The sequence below is a fragment of the Petromyzon marinus genome, chromosome 10 (genome assembly GCF_048934315.1).
Source record: "Petromyzon marinus isolate PM22_M1 ecotype Great Lakes invasive population chromosome 10, UKy_Petmar_22M1.pri1.0, whole genome shotgun sequence".
Lineage (NCBI taxonomy): Eukaryota > Metazoa > Chordata > Hyperoartia > Petromyzontiformes > Petromyzontidae > Petromyzon > Petromyzon marinus.
Genome location: NC_133676.1, coordinates 14,997,113 through 15,019,753, shown reverse-complemented (window position 1 = coordinate 15,019,753; position 22,641 = coordinate 14,997,113). Strand labels below are relative to the sequence as shown.

General features: G+C 44.6%; 1 protein-coding gene across 4 annotated transcripts in view; it reads left to right on the top strand.

Moving 5' to 3' along the window:
* The window catches only part of LOC116940843 (protein PALS2-like), a 226,327-nt gene extending 204,079 nt beyond the window's left edge, over positions 1 to 22,248 (top strand). For all 4 annotated transcript variants that reach the window (XM_032951095.2, XM_032951096.2, XM_032951097.2 and 1 more), the window contains exons 9-12: positions 1,027 to 1,188; positions 4,065 to 4,267; positions 10,885 to 11,013; positions 15,422 to 22,248. In XM_032951095.2, coding sequence (XP_032806986.1) covers positions 1,027 to 1,188; positions 4,065 to 4,267; positions 10,885 to 11,013; positions 15,422 to 15,598 — 671 coding nt within the window. In that variant the 3' untranslated portion in view covers positions 15,599 to 22,248. The remainder of the gene's footprint in view (positions 1 to 1,026; positions 1,189 to 4,064; positions 4,268 to 10,884; positions 11,014 to 15,421) is intronic.
* The last annotated feature ends 393 nt before the right edge of the window (positions 22,249 to 22,641 follow it).

Below are 22,641 nucleotides of genomic sequence, written 5' to 3'. Positions count from 1 at the left end.
AAGTCTTAGGTCTGAGTGAAGCTTTCCTGGGAACACAACCTCTTTGGCATCGTCATCTTCACGATCACCGTCATCAGCAGCAGCAGAACCATCAGCAGGAACAGTGATAACAGCATCATCACCATCATGATGATCGTGTCAATATCATCTTCAACAGCTTTATCATTATTGTTTATTATCATTATCATCCTCTTCATTCTTATCATCTTCATCATAATCGTTAAATGTCTCCATTCTACCACTTTAATGCCACGGTTTAGAGCGCACGAAAATCTGTAAATTTATTCAGACATTCCGTGAACATTTCTCGGAGAGGGGGCGATACGCATGAACGTAGATTAGGGGTGGGATTGGTCAACGTGGCCTCTCGGTGCTCCCCACACGAACCACACACACCCCCCGGGCGTGTTTGCCGCATTTCCGCACAAAGGCAGAAACTTTACGCATATCTGCAGGCAACTTGTTTTTGCTCATGTTGGCTCCGCCAAAAGCCTAATTCCACCCCACAGTGGATGATTCTGGCCGTGACGAATCCATCGTGGCCGAATGGGCCACCTTTTCTTTGTGTGCTGAATCAGCCACGCATGAATTGCAAAATGTGGCATGGGCCCAATTATAAGCAAAAACAGTTGTAATTTTGCAAAAAAAAGTGCCAGACTGATTGCCCAAATAAGCATCGTAGGGGCACTTCCTATCTCCATTAATAGTCTGGAGCCAAGAGTACAAATTCCATATTCTCTGTGATGGGAACCACTCCTTCCAAAGAATGGCCACTTTTGGCATCCCACAGAGCTGTACTCATGTTATTGAACCTGGAGGGATAATGGGCCAAAATCAATCCCGAACCACGATTACAACTTTCCAAATGGCAATTCGGCACCCCTAAGCACACCGGCGGTCCGGATCAGTCGGGAAAACGCTCACCGCGCACATAAACAACGTGCGAGCAGACACCGCAGTGATGCAGAGCGTCGCGATTTGTCGCAGGTTGTGGTTATTTACGAGCCCGCGGGTGTCTCCCCACAGAGTTCGACCGCCACGAGATCCTGATTTACGAGGAGGTTGCCAAGATGCCACCGTTTCAGAGGAAGACGCTCATGCTCATCGGAGCGCAGGGAGTCGGACGGCGAAGCCTCAAGAACCGCCTGCTCGTGGCCAACCCGTCGCGATATGGAATGATCGTGCCTTGTACGTGCCTTGTACGTGCGCTGTACGTGCCTTGTATGTGCACTGTCCGTGCCATGTACGTGCCTTGTACGTGCGCTGTACATGCCTTGTAAGTGCCCTGTATGTGCCTTATGTGTGCCTTGTACGTGCGCTATATGTGCCTTGTATGTGCCTTGTACGTGCGCTGTACACGTGCTGTACGTACCTTGTATGTGTGCTGTGCATGCAGCTGTGCACGATACTTGCACGCCGCTGAGCTTCTCTCCTGCTACGTGTGCGAACGGGGCGAGTGGGTATATGAGCCACCCAAATGGGATTACATGTGGAACATCTTCCAGTCAACTCAGTTTGGGTCTGTCTCGTGGCGTCCTTCCTTCGTGAGCCCATTGAGGTTTATCTGGCCTCTAAGTGCACCTAGCCTGGTGCAATGGCGACTGTTGGTGTTGCTGCACGTGTGTTGTGCATTGGGTGTTGGGGAGCGGTGGTGTCGTGGTTAGCGCTGCGCTGCGCTATGAACCTAGCGACCCAGGTTCGATTCCGGCTCACGGCCAACACACAGTGACGATTATCTGAACCGGTCCTGGGCCTCCCATATGTCGACTCAGCCTCAAATGAGTACCTGGGGCGGTGTGTAAACATCGCCACTGGGGAGACAAAGGCGGCCGGGCGTGGTGTTGGCCACCCACCCCCTCGTGTGCCGTGCTGGCCTTCACAGGTGCTCGCTAACAGCACTTGTCCCAGCGGTCTATTCAGGCTATACGGGTGATCTTTGTCTGTGTCTTGCATGTGTGTGCGTTTCAGTATTGTGTGTGGTGTGCAACGTCTCTGTGCTTTTGAGATTAAACCACCAACAACTAAACCGGGTATAGCGATGGCAAGACAATGAACACTGTAATGTGGACATAACCGTGCTCCTGAATTAGCGATAATGATCGCCGTGCCACTGGCACGAGTTGTTATTTTACCGTAACCAGCTTAAAAGCCATTCCAATTGCGTGCGCACTTTCTGCTCTATAAAACCGGTCGCATGGCAGCCATCGCCATCATGGGAGAGATTTGGGTCTCCCGATTTCTCCCTGATACCACGCAAAAGCGCCAGCCTTTCCGATGAGTGTGTCCACACCTGTCGGTTCGAGTCGCGCCAGCTTGTGGCTGGCTGTACAGGTGTTCTCCAGTTCTTTGCGCCGTGAAGAAGGTGCGTTTCTTTTGTGTGTGTGTTTTGTTATAGCCGAGCGTCAACACCCACAAGTTACATAAGCAGCCTTTGATCTGTATTTTTTTTAATGTACATTTTTTTTTCAAAATCACCTTCCTCTGTCCCATGTAATATGCAGTTTTCGATAGGCTTCCTTAAAATGTACCATTAAAATGCAGCATCAGAAATAAATAAGATTGTCACGCACTCGGTTTTCTTCAAAGGCAAATATAGAGGGTGTGTATTCAAAGCAAATGCGCGCTCTCCTGCATCCGTGTGCTTGTAAATTATGTAAGCATCATTAACGATGGCTCTGATGGCACAGCGAGTGGCACCTTTTTAAATTTACACCATCCGCGGTGTGAGAAATATTCTTCTGCCGATTACATACCTTTATGAAATAGACTGTTGAAACAGAATATCCATCCAGACAATAATAGTGATTATCCATTGTAGGGTTAGATTAATAATCAGGGGTGATGGTGATGATGATATTACAATATATCTGCAAAAATATGAACTCGATTCTATTGTTGCGTAAAAAAAGACTTTTCAGCCTTTTGTTGGGTAGATGATCAGCACAAATTTGAAGATAAGAGTGATGATAGAGCCAATTGTATACTGAACATTTCCACTAATATTGAAGCACTCCTCAAACAGGCGTGGTGGATTATGCAGACTTACAATTGACAGCCGTTCTAATAATTTTTTTCTTGAAATGTCATAAGAATCGTAGTGGTTTGGAATACCAGCCATCATCATCCATGATCGATCCACTTCTGGATGAAGCCTCGCCCAGCTGTTGCCATCTCTCATAATCCTGTGATAAATTCATCCGCCTTTCCTCTGCACGAGCTGATTTAATCAATATCATGGTTATAAATGTATATGTCCTCTCAAAAAGATGAAAGGGTAAAGCTGTGTACGTCATTCATAGTTTGTTCTAAATGCATGCATTTTTGACGCGATGCAGGACTTTAAAGTCAAAATAAGCTACATAATTATATCCATCTGCAGAAGTTATAATAAAGAGCAAACTCATAAAACAAAGCGTAAATTGTATATCCTTATTGTTGGCAACCCAGTGATGATAGTGACGATTCGTATTTTAAAGCTAAAACAAAACATAAATTTAAATTATCAATTTCTCTCTGCTCAAACAAGCAGTGTTGAGTGGTGGTCATCCCCACTGGTGGCCAAAGCCAGTGGCTTTAACCTCCACACCGATAACTTTTTGCAAAGTAGTATTAATTTTATAACTGCCCCCCCAAATGCAACATGAGTTAATCCCCTTTTAGTATCCAATTGTGAGATTTTCCCACTGACTAAACTAAACTATAAACTATTTTTTACTTTACCAGGTAAGGCCCACTGAGCTATATCACTCTTTTTGAGAAGCGACCTGACCACAAATGATGGCTAAACGAAGTGGCTCATCGCATGGAAATTTACAGCAGCCAAATACTCCAAAATCAGGCTTTTAAATGTGGAGGGAAAAAACAGGAGGGCCCGGAGAAAAGTCCACGCAACCACGAGGAGAGAGACATGCAAACTCCAAATATATAGGGGTCGTCAGGGTCGGAATCAAACCCACGACCTCCTGCACACCAGCCAAGGTAGTTAACATCTCGCCACCGTGACTGCTCAACACACGTTGCGTTTATCTGTTGGTCACTCTGTCTTCCCACGCTCTGCTCCACAGTCACGTCTCGGCCTCCGAGGGACGACGAGAAGGAGGGCCAGGGCTATTACTTCGTGTCGCGTGCCGATATGGAGGCGGACATCCGCGCCGGCCGCTACCTCGAGAGTGGCGAGTACGAGGGGAACCTGTACGGCACCAAGATCGAGTCGATCCACGGCGTCGTGCGTACCGGCAAAATGTGCATCCTCGACGTCAACCCCCAGGCGAGCCGGCTCACAGTCATCCCGGCGCAGTTGGTTCTCGTGGCCACAAGTTATTGCAATGCGTTGTAGCATGTATGTTGAACTTCTTCGTGGACGTATGTTGAGTGTGGTAGGTGGATAAGTGGTAGGCAGGTGGGTTGGTGTCGGTGGTAGGTACATATGTATCTTGACCTTCTTTCGCACCGTACGTAGCCGACCGTGCTAATCGGAGGTACGGGGGAAGGACAACAAACTAAACAACAAACTTAAGTGTGGCTCTTCCTGGCTCAGATGCGTGTTGAGCATTAACTTTGACCTCTAAATTTAGGACTCTCAAGACTTAAGTATGACCTCCTGTCTGGAGACCTAACGGAAAACAACTTGGACGGCATTGCCTTAGAGGAGACGCATGCCGAGGACAGCACGAAGACGACAAGCTACGAATTAAATGTTTATACATGTGTTGCTGTGCCATCTACCATCCTAAAAATAGCCTCGCCACCTTCATTAGGCAAGGTCTAAATGACTATGCTTTCAAGTCCACCACCATGTGTGACGACACATCAACAATAACCGTCACAGTCGGCCATGTTGCTGGTCATAAATGTATACAGGCCCCGAATAAGGAATGGCTGTCACCACCTTTGCTAGCAGCCACTCACCCGGCTATAAATTTCGGTGACTTATACAGCCACCGCACACAATGGGGAAACTCATGGAATGGCCATTGGCACGAGACGCATTCCTTATATACGACCCTAAACAGCTAGGCACATTTCACTCAGCCCGATAAAAAAATAAAAGGCTATAATCCCAACTCATGCTTCATCTCAAAAGGACAAGAATGGACAGCCAGTAATTGCTCCGCGAACCATTATAAACAATTTTACAAAGAGCCAACACAGACTGGTGGCAGTCAAGCACACTGAATTACTCATACCGGTCATAACCTCAAAACCCTGGGCTGCGTTGGAACTTTCGGAAGGCCGACCGGCCTGGCTACGATCAACGAAAAGCCCAATTGAAGAACTTAGATTCCAAAGCCTCAACACTTTTACAAAATGCATTAAAATTCTGACATCTGCTGCAAAAAAAAAACATCCCGAGGGGGTATTAGAAAAAAATAACTTCCTGAAAGAGTTAATCAGAACTGGTGACCAAGATAAGGGCACTGCACTGCTGGTATCCCTTAACTCTGCACGAAAAACCACGCTGGGAAGACGTCACTGCAGACTTGGACTTCAATCCAACCGTAAAGCCTAGCAGCTCCTGCGGAGCCTCGGTGCCTGAAAATCAACAGAGCACCTCCGATTAGCAGGGTTCAACATACATACGTACGTAGAAACTGGTTTCCATCACTCAACAGAACACCGGAACAGTATTGATTTACCTCTCTGCTTCCTATGACACTGTTTGGCATCATGGCCTGCTGCTTAAGTTGGCCGTAATCATCAGATGCCATTCTACTGTACATCTAATCCAGGGGTCCGGAACCTTTTTGGCTGAGAGAGCCATGAAAGCCACATATTTTAAAATAAATTTCCGTGAGAGCCATATAATATTTTTTTTAACACTGAATACAACTAAAGAAATGTCAGTTAATATTTATTTGCGAGCCAGATGCAGTCATCAAAAGAGCCACATCTGGCTCGCGAGCCATAGGTTGCCAACCCCTGATATTCTAATCGATGTGATGCTCGGCAAATGCACTTTTAGTGTACGCGAACATCTCATTGGTAAACACAGTCACAATCGAATTATGAACAATGGCCTCCCTCAAGGCTCGGTACTAGCATCGTCACAGACACATTATATATGAGTGACCTGCTATGTTCATTATCTCGCGAGTTCATATATGCAGATAGCATAGCCCTTGCTGCAAAGGGCACGAAGCCCCAGAACACTGCCAGTACTCTAACAGCCGATTTAATTTTATCGGAGGCATATTTCCATTTCTGGAGAGTTCGGCCAAATCCTTCCAAAGCCACCACTAGTGCTTTGCACCTGAACAATCACGCAGCAGCTATACACCTGTGATGGTGTCCTTCTGTGGTAGCCCAATGTGCTTGAGCCCACTCCAAGATATCTCGGGGTTATCATGGATAGAAGCCTGACCTTGAAACCCCACATGAAACAGATCTGTGATAAGACCAAATCAAGAATCGCCCTGCAGTAGAAACTTGCAGGAACGACCTCGGGCGAGTCAGCTGATGTGCTGCGAACTGCCGCCCTCTCACTCAACTACTCAGTGGTAGAGGCACTGCGCCCCAGCCTGGCCTGGGAGCCCGTACACAGAACTGATAATCACGCAATTAGATAATGCAATGTGCATCATAACCAGAACAGTGAAGCCGACACAAAACCCCTGGCTCCTTGTTCTGGTGAACATTCTGCCAGCAATTATCCATAGAGGCATTCAAACTGCAAGGGAGTTTGCACGTTTTCTTGCCAATGACAACCCTTTATTCCCCTTGTGGGATCAAGCTGTAGCCATCCTAGAATCTCACCCAGATCCGGCATAATGCTGGAGAATGGGTGAAGCTACGCAGATATCCAAAAGAAACACCTCATTTGAAACCGAAACATTTGCACGTCCTGGGCTTTGACATTCCTCGAAGTCGCCGGTGGTATAACCATCGACCACATCAGAAACATCAACAGGCCGATGCGCACATCCCCTTCATTAATGGAAAGTTAAAGACAAGACGCAGTAATGTGACTGTGGCCATGCAACCCAAACTGTGGGCCAGATAGTAAACCACTGTCGTCTGCGCTCCTTCAATGGAAAAACATCAAAACTACAACTCTCTCCTGCAGCCCTCTCGTGGCTAGCAGACCTCAACGATGACATTTACTTCCTGAACATATCGCCATTCTCAGGAATAGCACCGTAGTAAACGTATGGATAGCATCGACAAGGTAAAAGCTAGAACTCGGATGTGTTCACTCTCGATTGGACTTGCACATCGTATTTGGATGTTTGTTTATTTATTTATCCCTCTAGCAATGTTGTGCAGCATAAATATATTAAGCCATCACCTGATTCTGACCAGGGCAAGTCAGGCGGCTGGACACACGAATGTCCTGCATGGCACTGACATCATTTCGCTGACCACACCAGCCAATTAATCAAAACAAACTCCAACTTGTTCATGAATAGAATATTGGAAATGGCTTGAAACGCACTGCCAGATTGTTTTGGATTAGAAAGAAGAATGGACAAGCTAACCGCATGAAGGCCTGCCCACGAGCGGTAACACCATTTAGCAGAAGTGAAGCGTGCCGCAGTGCTTTTGCAAAGTAGCAATAATAGGCTAAGGGATAATGAATGAATGAACGAACGAGTGATGACTTGGAAGCACACTATCATGCTTGGCTAAATGAGTGCCAGTCTGATCTAAAAATACCTCCGGCACCAAATCTCGTGAATCCTTTCTTCCTGTCCGTCCGCAATTGCTTGCACTCGCTGACAAAAGATGTAAAAAATAATAAAATTCAAATGTGAAATGTGTGCCATTTCACATCCGAATGAACGTTGCGTACACCTTGCCAATTTCAAGTTGTAATTGAAATGCCTTCACTTGCACACACAGGAGGTCATGGGTTATATCCCGGCCCTGACGCCCGTATATTTGTAGTCTGCATGTTTTCCCCGCGCTCGTATGGATTTTTCTCCGGGTCCTCTGGTTTTTCCCTTCACATTTAGAATCGTTCGTTGAGAGTATTTGGCGGCTGCAATACATTTCCACCCGATAAGCCACTTCGTTGAGCTATCATTTGTGGCGAGGTCGCTTCTCAAAAAGAGCCATACAGCTCAGTGGGCTTTACCTGGTAGTTTTAAATAGTTTATATATGCGCACAAATACGACAAGGATAAGATTTTTCAGTTATAACAGAGGCGTTGTCCTGCTCCCATAGGCAACGAGGTGGCACTCACCTTAATTTATTTGTCCCGAGGCCATAGTGACAATTGCACACTCTCATGGTTGGTGCCAGTCTGTCCATGATCACTCTTTTAGATAGTGGGCGAACACAGTTAGCGAGCACCTATCATGACTGGTCAAATACACAAGACAATGTTACGATCAGTACAATAATACCCTTCTGGGTTCTTTCGGTAAAGTCACGTAGAATGGAGATAAAATAATAATAAAAAAATAAGAACAGAATCAAATTCTCACGACGTTTTGGCCACAACACAAGTAGCCTTCCTCAGGTGAAGAAACAGGACTGTCCGGAAGACAGCGCTTGAGTGAACCCTGCCAAGCTTGACAGCGTCTTTTAAGCTGTGTGAGAGGAACAGAGCGCCTTGACAAAGGAGTTTACATATAAATTAGCATGTAACCGGGGGATTAGCATGATGTTGGTGTGAGGGATTAGCATGCCATCATGCTAATCCCGCAGTTACATGCTAATTTATATGCAAACTCCTCTCCCCCCTCCTCCGGTCCGAGCTCGTCGCTCTCCGTGGCGCTCATCCCTCACACCAACATCATGCTAATCCCCCATTACATGCTAATTTATATGTAAACTCCTTTGTCAAGGCGCTCTGTTCCTCCCACACAGCTTAAAAGACGCTGTCAAGCTTGACAGGGTTCACTCAAGCGCTGTCTTCCGGACAGTCCTGTTTCTTCACCTGAGGAAGGCTACTTGTGTTGTGGCCGCAACGTCGTGAGAATTTTTTTCTGTTATTATTATTTTGTTTTATTATTTTATCTCCATTCTACGTGACTTTCCCGAAAGAACCCAGAAGATGAATCCCTGCAGTCACGAAAGCTTTAAATCGAAATACCCTTCTTATTGCTCACCAAACAAACATTTCTCCAGGTAGTTATTTTAGGCTGAATAAACATAGCGGAGACGGATTCTAGGTTGTAATATCAATTGCAACCGAGTGGCAGCTACACGATTGCAATACGACAGCACAAGAACATACATGTATACAGTGCAATATGCCGAGTACCCAATCACAAAGTGTATATTGAACTTCTTTCACACCGTACGTATCCAACCGTGCTAATCGGAGGTGCGGGAAATACAATGGGTGCCCCAAAATAATGCAACATGTCAGCATGTCAGCAACATGTATAGCTTGTCTGGCTGCAAATGTTGTAATACCTTGAAAATGGAGATTATTTTGCATTGTATATATTTCTTTTACATATAGCAACTGTACATTGATGAAACGCTTGAGCAGATGTTCGCATTACGTATTTTAAGTCATTTCCAGCATTAAACAAAGACATTTGCACTCCTTCGATAGGAACTTGGCTAATGTATGCATTTTGCGGTGGGCAATTGAGGCAGCAGGAGAAAGAGTGTCTATAATTGTTTTGGCCTTCTTTTGTTAGACACATTCACCTAAATGCTTTATGGACTTGTATTACCAGTCTTCCACGCTTACTAATGTGCAATGTTTTGGTCCGTCATTTTATTTTAATAACTCATAAATTGTGCGTACTGTTTGCTTTTACGGCCGAGTAACTAAATGTTCTTTACTTTGCCTGTTTGTATATTTGTTGTGAAAGTTTCCCAGTTTGTGCAACTGATATTGCATGCGGGGCAAGCGTTATTACTTTCCTTACTGGTACGAGGCAAAGACAGATTAAAATTCAACATAACAACCGCCCACTTTATCATGAGCCACGCTCTGTGATGCATCGCTTATTACCGTACATTTACATAAGCAGCCCAAAGCATTTCAGCTGGGTAGGTGCATGTTTTTTTCTTCAGGCGTTTTAAAACAATGTACTCCGTTAAGTATTACATTTTTCTGTAATGTTTCTGTTCACTGCAAGAAAATGTATTTATAACAAGGTATCCTTAAGGAATGTCCGTCACTATATGTATATATACATAATGGCGTTCTCAAGTTTAAACGTTTAATCTAACACATGAATGCACCAACTGAATTGCTTTTAAACCATCGGCCTTTTGGGTCTTTAAGATGAATCAGTCTCAGTTGCATTTAAATAAGGTGACCCTGAATTGGTTTGACTTCACCAAGTCTTCAACATTGTGTCCTCTTTCGTCATTGCTACAGAGTAACATTGATACTACAAACCCAAACATCTCCTGAGCTGGTTATTTATGGTAAAAAAAAACTGCCTTGCCTACTTCTATTTATTTTCATTATTACAGCGGTGCGTTATTGTGACAAAACTCGATGCACGTACGTACGTTAAACTTCTTTCGCACCGTACGTAGCAAACCGTGCTTATCGGAAGTGCGGTGGGTAGGGTAGCCCTCACAATCTCAGGCATTGGTCTGCAGCCCCAAAGTGCCACAGTGGCGAAATGTTAACTCCCTCGCCTCGTATACAGGAGGTCGTGGGTTCGATCCAGACCCCGACGCCTGCTGCTGTATATTTGGAGTTTGCGTGTTCTCCCGCTGGTCGCGTGGATTTTTCACGCGTTTCGAGTGCTTGTCCGCTATAAATGTCCACGTGACGATGAGCCCACCTTCGGCCGAGCTATCATTTGCGATGGCCAGGCCGCTTGTGAAAAAAGATCTGTAGGGCTCGGTGGGCCCCCTCAACCTGGCGGCAATATAAAAACGAGTCACCAGTTCATTTGAGTGTCCCCCCCCCCCTGCCCCCCCGCGTTAATCTCGAGACCCTGCCGGCTGCCCCGCCGCAGGCCCTGAAGGTCCTGCGGACGGCGGAGTTCATGCCCTTCGTGGTGTTCGTGGCGGCGCCCACGCTGGAGACGCTGCGCGCGATGCATCGCGCCGCCCTCGACGCCGGCGCCACCAGCAAGCACTTGACGGTGAGGGGCACCTCGCGGACACGGCCCGCCCGGGGCTCTCCCGCTGACACGGCTCTCCCGTGGGGGGGGGTGTGGGAGGGAGCGCACGTAGCCGCCACGTTCGAGATGGTTGCTCATGAGCGCGGCTTGGCTACGTACGGTGTGAAAGAAGTTCAACGCGCGCAAGCGCAAGGTATCGCTGCGTCGTTTGTGGTCATGCTGATGACAAGAAGATTCGAGTGCACAGTGGCGCACAAAACACCGTTGGCTCGGTGCTGAGTCGCAGTCCAGTCGTTGCTTTTAGATTTAATATTTTTTTTGTGTTCCAGCAGGAAGTGGCCAACACACGATTTGGCTCTTATTTCATGGGCGTCCTGCGACGGTACAGACCTTAGTTACAATTAATATATGATCATAGTGCGGTAGAACTCCTCTCATCCGTGACACAGTGGTGGAGTGGGGGTGGGGGGTAAGTTTTTACAGGCCTTATCTGGAATCTGACCAATAATTATTGGTATTATAACCACCAGGAACCAACCATTCCCGAGTGCGACATCCCCAAAACGTGGCTGTGCCCGTGTTCGCGAGGCACTGGCACGCAATAAATGTCCAGCAGCACAGACCGGACTCTGGAATGGAAACACATAATTGCGTTTTTTTTTTTTTACCAATGTCTATAACCGTAGATCGTGTTTGCATGCGATTACAGTTGAAAAAGCGTATCACGGTAATTCAATTGTGTTGGCCGTATAAAGAAAATGTTGCCACTAAGCTTTGCCCACTCAAATTATGTACTCGTTTTCTGCTCCGGGCTATTCATACCCAAGCAGTTGCAGCATGGACCCTGCCATAGCAGTGGGCTCCCCAAATGCCAGCACTCCCACTCCTAAGCATTTTTTTTAATTATCAAAGACGATAATTACCTACTATAATTATCACCCAGAAATGTCTGTCCGTCCCGCGCGTGACGTCACTCCACATGAGGCCCACCCCCCCGCGTGACGTCCCTCCAGATGAGGCCCACCCCCCTCATTAATATTCATGAGTGGGTGGATTTTTACACTAACGCAGGAAGGTCGAGCTGAATTAAGTTATTTATTACACAAAGTCGCTTCAAATACGACGTTTCTTTACAGAAAGTGACGGTAAAAAATAAATCTACGCAGCACAGTGTTACATCCGTGCGTGACGTCACTGCAAAAGAGCCCCCCCCCCTCCCCTTCATTAATATTCATGCCCGCGTGGAAATTTACACTAACGCACAAGAAGGTCGCGCACTCCGCATGTCGCACCCCTCCCCTCATTAATAATCATGAGTGGGTGACGTCACTCCACATGCCGCACCCCTCCACAATAATCATTAGCGGGTAACGTCACTCCACATGGGGCAACCCCCCGCCCCACCCCTCATTAATAATCATGAAGCTGAACAATTTTTCTATTGAAAATTTCAGATTTACTGCAATCTACACCCGTCCTTGGACGGGCAAAAAAGCTCGTGATTGATTAATTTCATAGTTGTTGTTGCAGACAAACTGTTGTTGCAGACTGAACGCTCACAAATTATGTTTGGTCAGCACTCAACCAAACAGAAAATTTTGTATTCTGCGTCTCCAGAAAATTAACTTTTAAGCTTATCTACAGTGGAGAGGGACTCAGGGTTTTGTTTCATCAATGAGCTTAAAAATAAAATAAAAATACGCGGGTTTTTGTTCAGGCCGTAAAAATGTCGAAAGGACAGCGATGATTTGCCGATGTTGTCGGAGGGCATCAACGTCGTTGTCAAATCATCGATGCATCGGAACCAAAATGTCGGCGTTACTTTTGTGTCGACGTTTTTAGCCCGCTCCCCACATGTACCAGCCATCAGATGTGTGTGATGCTAACAAACCTTGATTTGTGTTTTAATAGAGAAGAGTGGTAAACAAAAATGAGGACTCGTAGGAAGACTCAAAGACTGGCTTTTGGGTAACAGACCTCATTCTTGCCCAAACATGGTCATAACTTGTCTTAATAATGTTTCCCCCATATTGGCTAAAAGCCAACATGAGGTTATGGGCAGGATTGTGCGGCTCATTTGGATGTAACTTGCACGTGACCTTACCGAAAGAACCAAGAACATGACCTGAGGATATATTTTCGTACTTTTTATCACTTTTAAAATTAAACTGGCCCTGATCCAGTGAGCAACGGACATAGCAAACAAAAACGGCCTATAGAAATTTAAATTACTTTCCTGAGGTCCAGACCGTATATATTGATTTCTGTTGGGGTTTTTTTTCCCATAGATTTTTGCACTTTTTACTATAAAACGATAACTTTTTGTAAATCATTGCACAGATTCACTACACAAGACTCCACAACATTTCTATGTCCACAGCACTAATCTATCACACTTTTCAGCATCATGCCACTAAAAATGGGTGGGTTTTTACATCACCCATGTCTCTGCTTCCGATCTTCTACTGTCCAGCCTGCTTCCTCTCATTGCTTATTTCCAAGATAGCCAGTGAAATACTATTCACATTTTCTTTCGTGCCCTTTTACCCACGGACAATTGCCAGACCGTGAAGAGTGATGAGCTTATCATTTTTTCTAATTATCCACGAAAGCTGCATTGAGCCTTACAATCCTCATTTTGTTTGTCAGGAGGATGTGTAGTGCATGCCGGTTTTTTTTATTCGACACAACTTATGTATTCCAATCCAAACACACATCTTGAAAAATCACACGAGCTCTTAAACCTTCAAAGTCAAGGGGCAGCATCTCCCTGCTCACACAAACATCGGAGTGGAACTCATCTCCTTTGAGCCAATGGGGTGGAGCTTGAACATCTTCATGGCAGGGGTCAGTCTCTTCATCGGACCATCTTGGTCGACAACTTCTCTTCTTCTAGCGCAGGGGTCTGCCACCTGCAGCTCCAAGTCCACGTGCAGCTCCCTAAGGGCTGCTTCGTGACGTCATGGCTCTTTATGTTATTTTGGTTGACAACCCTTGTTCTAGCGCATGGCAAGTACTCAATGTGGATATTGTACGTCCAGGTTAATGTTTTTGGGCCGCGTGACAACAGCTTTGGGAGTAGCGCGACTAGTGCTGTCCACTCCACCGGAGGATGAGCAGAGAATGCAGTTGCTCGCGATGGTTTACTTCTCACGGAGCGGTGCAGATTGTATCAACCCTGGAGGGATGAGGAGCCGAGTTGACCTCTCGACTTGGATTTTTACCCAGGACAATTATATTTATCAGTTGACCGCGATGCTCACATGCCATATAGGAGGCATACACCCTCGACATACTTGTTTTAATGAATAAAATTTATTTTCGTATTGTCATATGACTTGCTCGGGGTGATTTTAGGGTTGTCATGGCCAATTCCAAGTTTTTTTGTACGTTTTGATTTTAAAGTTCATGCACTAATAACAGTTCTTGATGTGCCGCAGAAAATGCGACTCAGAATTTTGTGTGTTTATTAGCAAATGGCTTACCGCAGGGTGCAGAACGAACAGCTTTCTTTTAAAAACTGTTTGCCTCTTCACAAATTCGTCAAAATGCATTATTACTTGTGTGCATTCACAGAGTTCATTTATATATTTTTTATTGCATCCCTTTATCCAATTGTTTTTAATGAGAAATTTTGTTGCTGAGGTCTGTTGCTTTAACTTCCATGCGAGATTGGGCTCAGATTATTCAAATCACGCTGGGATGTAATGCTTTAGAGCATTAGCACTCTGTAGGTGGGTGTAATAATCCTCACAAGCACGCCGCTAATAAATTCAATGCATGTACGTAGTATGCTGAACTTCTTTGGCAACGTGCGTAGCTAACCGTAAGTCAAGTGATTAAAGTTGGATCTTCTGTGGTCTGCTTTCGCTTGCAAGACTGCCGCATTTCATACCAGGCTATCTCAGGTCTGGTCACAGTTTTTACACACCTAGTGGGAATTACCCCACGCAGACAGTTGACAATTTAAATCCTTTGAGGTCAACTCAGCTCATTATACTGCTTTGTGGACAGAGGCAGGCATAGGAGGGAGATATAAAAAAAACTGGCCCCATTGTTTCCACTACTGAGCGGGGAGATCGAACTGGCAATCTTCTGATTGCAAGCCCAGTGTGATAACCATTCATTGCAAAACGGCATTATCACCGTCCAGTATTCACCATGCAAATCGTACCTTCGATTGGCATGGTTGGCTATGTTCAACATACATACACCATCAATAAATAACTCAATCACTTCCAACTTGTGGAAAGTCAAGTGGTCATCCTAAAGAGGGATTGCCAGCTGCTGTTGGAAATTGGAATTTCCAGGGCCTTCAATGGACACGAGTGCCATTGAATCGCCGATTTGAACAGGACGACACTGCATTCCCAGCGACAAGATGCCCTACGCACGTGACATTTCCATTCTCCCTTTCTGAGCTGTGCAGGACACGGACCTCAAGAAGACGGTGGACGAGAGCGTGCGCATCCAGCGAGCCTACAGTCACTTCTTTGACTTGAAGATAGTCAACAACAACATGGATGTGGCATTCGCCAAGCTGAGAGCCGCCCTGGAAGGGCTTGGCAAGGGGCCCCAGTGGGTGCCCATCAGTTGGGTCTACTGACAACAGCATTCGTGGCAAAGTCAGGATTCTTTTTAACAAAATTTCCTTCCCTTTTTTTATTTTTTAAATCGAAGGAGAACTGACGCCGACGTCTGAAGTGTGCGCAGTTGGGCATGGCGAGAGGATGGATGGCGAGATGTCTTCAGCTGAACAGATGTGAAAGATCCTCGATGGCGATGGGGTTAGAGGTTGGAAAAGATTTGTTTTTTGAATGCCGATTGCAAACTTTGACGGGATAATGTGGGACGATCTGGGCATCAAGGCGTGCGGCCACTACTGGAACCTAGCCCTCTGTTTGTGATCCGAGAATATTGGACTTTGCATGGGTACATCTGCCGTTGTGTGTGTGTGTGGCATAATCCAGTGAACGTGGACAGGCTAGGGGGCCGATAAGTGAACTTGAAAAAGATGCTGGCATTCATAAATTAGCCCTCATGGTTGTAGGCATTGCAGTATCTACACGTCTGCCTCTCATCACCACGTGGCTCAGATTTCAATGCCATTGTGTATTTCATGCATTTTTTCCTCCCCTTTTGGGATGCTAAACATTTCTTGAGGAAAATGGTAACAGTAACACTCTTGAGATGCTTTCTTAAGAAGTGTTAATTGCATTGAGACCTGTGATGAGAAAACGAATTAACGTAACTTTAATCGGCCTTAACTCCTGACCACAGACAATATACATCGGAATGAAGATGAAGGAAAGCTGTCCGTACAATATTATGGGACCATTTAAAAAGTGGATATAGTCAGTCCAGATATTCTCAACAGGTTTTAAAAGAGCACGACATTTTTAGACTTAGTTGAAATCAGATCTTATAGACCAACGACAGATAAATTCATCATAGTGGTTACTAGAATTACAAATAATGTGTGTGCTCTATATAATTTGAAAATGTCTTCGTACGTGCGTGCGGTGGTGCAGTGGTTAGCGCACTGTGCGACAAACCTTGTGACCAGAGTTCGACTCTTGCTCACGGCCAACACCAGTGACGATTATCTGAACCAGTCCTGGGCCTACCCCGAGGTCGACTCAGCCTCAAATAAGTACCTGGTGGCCAGGCGTGATGCTGGCCACGTACCCCCTCCTGTGACGTGCCACCCTTGATAGGTGCTCGCTAACAGCACTTCCCCCCAATAGCCTGATGAGACCTGATAAGGCTATACGGGTGGTCTTTGTGTGTGCGTGCATATATGCACGTGTGTATGTCTAAAACGGTATACAACACGGCAAGAAGTAGGCAGTGGGAAACACAGAATGTGTATCTGCCAGTCATTTCAGTCAGTCCGTTGTCCTTCCACCGCACCTCTGATTATCACGGTTGGCTACGTACGGTGCGAAAGAAGTTCTACATACGTACAACACAACAACTGGTTCAGTCCTGGGGCCTCCTGCCAGAGAGCCTTAGACATTTTACGTGGACTCAAAGTGAATTTGGCACATATCTGGAGTAGTAATGGTTGTTTTGATATATTGCATTACTACCCTGGCTGCCCAATATTAGAAGTTCCTGGTCATGCACACAAGTGAACAAAAATGTGTAGCCGATCTTGTAAGTATCTATCCTGGAAGCGGCCTCCCTTAAGTCAGGTCAGCCTAAAACTAGAGTCTAAACATTGCCGTAGGGGAGACAGGCAGCTCAGCATCATCCTCGCCACACCATCACTTATGTAATGCCGTCTTTAATAGATTCTCGCTAACAGCACTTGCCCCAAAAGTATGTTAAGGCTATACGGGGGATCTTTGTCTTTGCATTATATGCGCAGTGTAAGGAGGTGTAACAGTGCCAGTCCCATAATAGTAAATAAACAAATCCAAAACAATAAACTTTAAAAATCCGTTATAGAGTTTTATGTCAGAGCTCTGAGCGAGCAGTAACATCTAGGAAGCCGCGCGAAATGTCAACCACGGCAGCACGGTAACGATCGCTCATCGCTCGGCAGGGTTACCGAGGATTTTACGCGCAAATTCCGCGCGCTCAACGAACGTGTCGAATGGAGAGAGAAAAAAATCTCCCTCCAGGGTAATCTGCATGCCATCCTGAAAGGGACGAGAAATCATTGTCACACGCCTGTCTGATAGGAGCGGAGCCGTCCCAGCAAATGTCTGGCTCCCAGGGGGCGTGTGAATGATTCTTTTTGACACTGTCAAATATTATTATTTTCAATATATTTTACCCACAATGAATATTTTGCATTTTAAAGTGAGGGACCTTTCATGAGCAAGGAAACCGATTTATCGCATCGGAGCAATTGCATAAATTAAGTAGCACGGCATCAAATAATAGCTTCATTGTAATTTATGAGAATGTAAATTTTTGACATCCGATTGTTCCATGCAATGAGATTAACAAATTTGTATGAGGTAGGGCTGACACACCTCCTTGTCACCGAGCACATTGTGCAACCATCAATTCTCCACTGAGGATACTTGACAGCACGTTTCCCTGTGCCATCCTCATCACTTTCAAAGGCAAAGACTTTTGAAAATGAGACTCTAAAGGTCATAGGGGCTTTGCGTGTCTTGAAGTTGCTAATACAGCAATGATTTCAAACGTTGCATCTACACCATATACATTATTAAATTAACATGTATATTTATCATTTTAAAGCCCACACAAAGTGATATATTTATGAAACGACAATACCATATCAATAATGTGCTCTGCTATTGTCAGTATTTTGATGCGAGGCAAGGCATCGGGATATCTGAAATGAATTGTTACGTTTATATTTAACAAATCATTAAGTGTTGGACTAAAACAGATATTTTTTAATGTGTAAACGGCAAAATACACATTGTGCATAAACTTCACAAATGCTGCTCACACATACATGAATCCCTCCCGAATTTAGATCAACTTGTGGTAGATACATGATTCTCCCTTGCTTATTTTAAAAGAGGTGTAAATAATATTTTACAGATGTTATTGGTTTCGAAAGTGCTGTACACTTACATGTCAATGTGTAATGGATGTAGAATTAGCGTGTGCGTGTGTGAGGGTTTCTAATGTGTCAAGGTCTACTGTAGGATTCCAAACCCTGCAACTTAGGAGTGTCATCATCGGCTGTCTAATCATGTGATATTACCACATTCAATCTGACCCATTCTTGCTCTTGTTTTTTAAACAACTAAGCAATACATTTAATTAATTTTGTAGATCGCAAACATTTCACTTTTTATTCTTACACGAGATTTAAACGACAGTGTTGTTTCTTCAAATTAAATGGTGCATCCCATTGCCAACACAACAGCAAAAAAACACCCAAGCCCATTATTCCTCTAAAATTTTAAATAATCTGCACCAATTGTGGGAAATCAACAGATGTGGTATAGTGCTGTCGGGTTGCGACACTCAAGTTTTCTTTGGCATGATGTCCGACGTTTCGCTCCATGTGCTTGGAACTTCAGAAGCCGGGAGCTTGCTGGACAACTACCCCTGGAAAAAAAACACACAGTGGTCGGGGCGGCCTGCCGAAAAGATCCCAGCACGTGGAGTCAACAGCACACGGCACGACAGCACATCAGAGAGACACACATCATAACCGCAAAACACCTACGTGGATGTATAAAAAATACGATTCCTTAGAATAACTGCCCCTCGCCGTACAAAACAGACGCTCGAGGCCGTCAAGAGAGATAAGCGCCGCCCCATCACTCACTTGAACAGGGACACACTTATACATAATCACAAATGTGATATGATTGAATTGGTTTTGCACGTGTTATTTTTAAATGTATAATTCCGTATATACCTTTCGGAATTGCATCTTGTTCAGAAATTGTTCCGTGTTAAAAATTTAAATAAATACACGAGTAGGTAAGGCCCCCAGAGTTGGCCGATTGTAATTTTTAAAAGTAGGCAGCCACTGACGTTCCCATCTACGTTGTAGCCGCGACATGTTGCGCACGTGCGAGATTGATTTCTGAACAGCGAGGCCTCAATGGAAAACTTTGCTTCTCAACGATTGTGTACTCACTGCCTGTGTGCACATGATAAACTGTGATTTTTTTTATTTGATAAATGTACATGATTTTTTCTCTCCACATGACCGATGGAGTAGTGAAAGTATGAACGACGTAGTAGTGGCCTGTGTTAACTGGACCCTTGCATCTTTAAAATGCGCGAATTGTTATAGTTCATTGTCGTTATAATTATATGAGTAATCTTCCACATGTATTAACTTACTGTGAAGGAAGACACGAACAACAGTAAGTGCAGGTGTTCACCTTGTCGAAGAGGCACTCCAGCATAAGTGGAGTCACTCCTGTCGCCGTTCAGCCGTGAAGTGGACATTAGCCAACCCCCTAGACATAATTTGCCACTGCTGACAATTTCGTGACAATGCAATTCACCAATATTTAAAATTGATGGTAAAATATATGGCTGGATGAGGTGGCCATGCGTAGCTGTAATTCCGAGCCTTGGAGGTGGGATTGGTGAGTCACAAACAGATGGTTGGCGACGTACGGTGCGAAAAATGCGTGGCAGTGAGGTACCTATGGGAACAAGTCGTTGACCTGTCTGTGCAGAATTGGAACACTGTTCCTCACATTTTGGGATGTGTTCTCCACGCGCTCCAGTTTCCTTGCAGAGCAAATCCAACATGTATATTTGTACTCTTTGCTTCTATTCGGCAAAGTCACGTAGGTAAAAAAACAAATTAAAAATAAAATAAACAATTAAAACACGACGTTTCGGAGGCAACGCAAGCTTCCTTCATCAGGTGGGACCAATCACAGCCAAAATCACTGCACCAAGTGTATATTTGCCCATAATAAAGGTTTTTGTGGTAGATCACGTGAGTATAAATGTGTCGCAACCCTCCACGACCCGACACGGCCAATCAGTAAAAAATGTGTCACGTTAACAAAACGATAATTAGGTACTTCTTCAGCCCAAATGGTGTGTTTGAAGAGTGAAGCCACAACGTTTGAAGAGTGAATCCACAACATTTATAATTTGAGTACGACGTTTCGCTGGTAATTACATCCAGCATCTTCGGGCGATTTCCCAGAATAGTGAAGTCATCCACCTGCTTCCGGTCTTAAATAGTGCAGAACGACGTTATTGTTGTTGAACCCCATCAGGATTCGAGATTAGAGGCGGAGGTGGGGGGGGGGTATTGTAATTATATAATAGATTAGTAATGAGTTAATTCGTATGTGATCCCTCTATAAGGAATTGTAATATGTATTGTGTATTACTTAATAATACGCTTCCAGGCTGCGCTAAGTCTGTAGCAATCAGAGCGGTTAAAATTATTTGTATTTTTCTAAATTTCGATGGATTCTCTAATTAGTCTTGGTCAGTAATCGTTTTGCATAACAGTTCAACGTTATCAACATCAATCGAGTGTCCTTGTTGGCAAGCATGTTCTGCCACTGCTGACAGTTGTGTTTGTGATAATTTTACGTTCCTTTGATGTTCTTTTAGTCTCACGCTAATGTTACGTGGAATTGTATTTTACTTGAACTCCATGCCAAGTCACATGTCACATTTGAATATTGACCAGAAGTGACATGGTGGATTATTCGATGGCCTTTAAGGAGCTATCTTACCACAATATTCAACTGTGCGTTCATCGTCTGTGAACATTACATTTATGTCTTGCATGGTTAGACCGATTTGAATGCATAAACGAACTCGTACAATGAACTATATTTAGTTAATTCCCTTGTGACTTGGGCTGAGAACATCAACCCGCTTTACTTGAGAAAGTGATTCCTGATCTCAAGGCGAGTCCCCGGGCAGTTGAAACAATGGGCAATATTTTTTAAATCCCGTCTCCCCCTTCTGTTCACCCGGCAATATAAATGGGCACTGCACGGTTGAATGGCAGGTCGCTTGTCGATTAGCACGGTTGGCTACGCAACGGTGCGAAAGAAGTTCAACGTACACACAAAAGGGAAGGCCAGTTAGAATGGCAAAAACCGCTCTTGAGAGAGGGGGCTTATAAGGAAGCATTTTTAGCGGAGGCCCTTCCACCATCAGTGGCGTGTGCAAGGAATTGCAGGGCTGCTCCTTTAGCTTTTACGTATAGGTTTGTACATGTATGGAGTTCATACTCTGGGTCTTTCGGTTATGTATGGGGTTCATGAGTTGTGCTGTGTAACTCGTAGGGAATGTGCGGTTGTCTTAGATCTCAACGGACCTGTACATATGCTGTAACGTTTTTTTAAAAAATATATAATTTAATCATCATGAGTTGTGACTAAGTAGATGTTCAAAGGAAAATACATCTAAAATAAGACTGTTCTTTATAAGAAAGATAATGTCTTTGACACTAGCTTTGAGTCTAGTGCTATGTTATTGTTTACATCCTCGTACTCATTTAATTGTCTTATGTATGCTGGAAATCCATTCCATTTGAAATCACTTGAATGCATTCTAGATGTGGGCCGTTGTGTAAGGGGTTATTAGAAAACTATTCCTGCAGAATACATTTTTGCGCGAGCTTCACATCTGTTTGCTTACGTTGTACATTTTAAGCAGGTGGAAATGTGTTATTAATAAATGGACGTGAGATTATTATGTGAATGTTAATGAAATGTTGAACACTAAAAGCTGATGTGCGTGTTTAGTTTGCTATGACTGTGCCACAATGACATTAAAGAAAGGAAGAAAAAAAAAACCTTTTATAATTTATCACACCGTGTGTTGTGAATTTTTCAAAGGTCTCGTTTTTTGTGCTTCTATAAATACATACGCTTTATTGTTTTGGGTGGAATTGATTGAAAAAAAATAGCACTTTCTTTTGCTAAATATGAAGAAACGTGTTCCGTGCAGACATACCTCATCGGGGCGTTTTCTACAATGCATAATTACACATTCACACATGCATTCCGGTTATTATGGGGCATTTTATAAAACACAGAACTGCACAGAACAGTGCATGAGTACAGTATCCAGAATCAGCATTTCTTCTGGACATTAATGAATCTTATGTGGGACCCCGGGGTCCCCCCATAAGCCCCCCGGCTCTCGCATAAACTGCGTTGCGACGTCGTGTTATGTCTGTTGAAGTTGAACGACACGGCA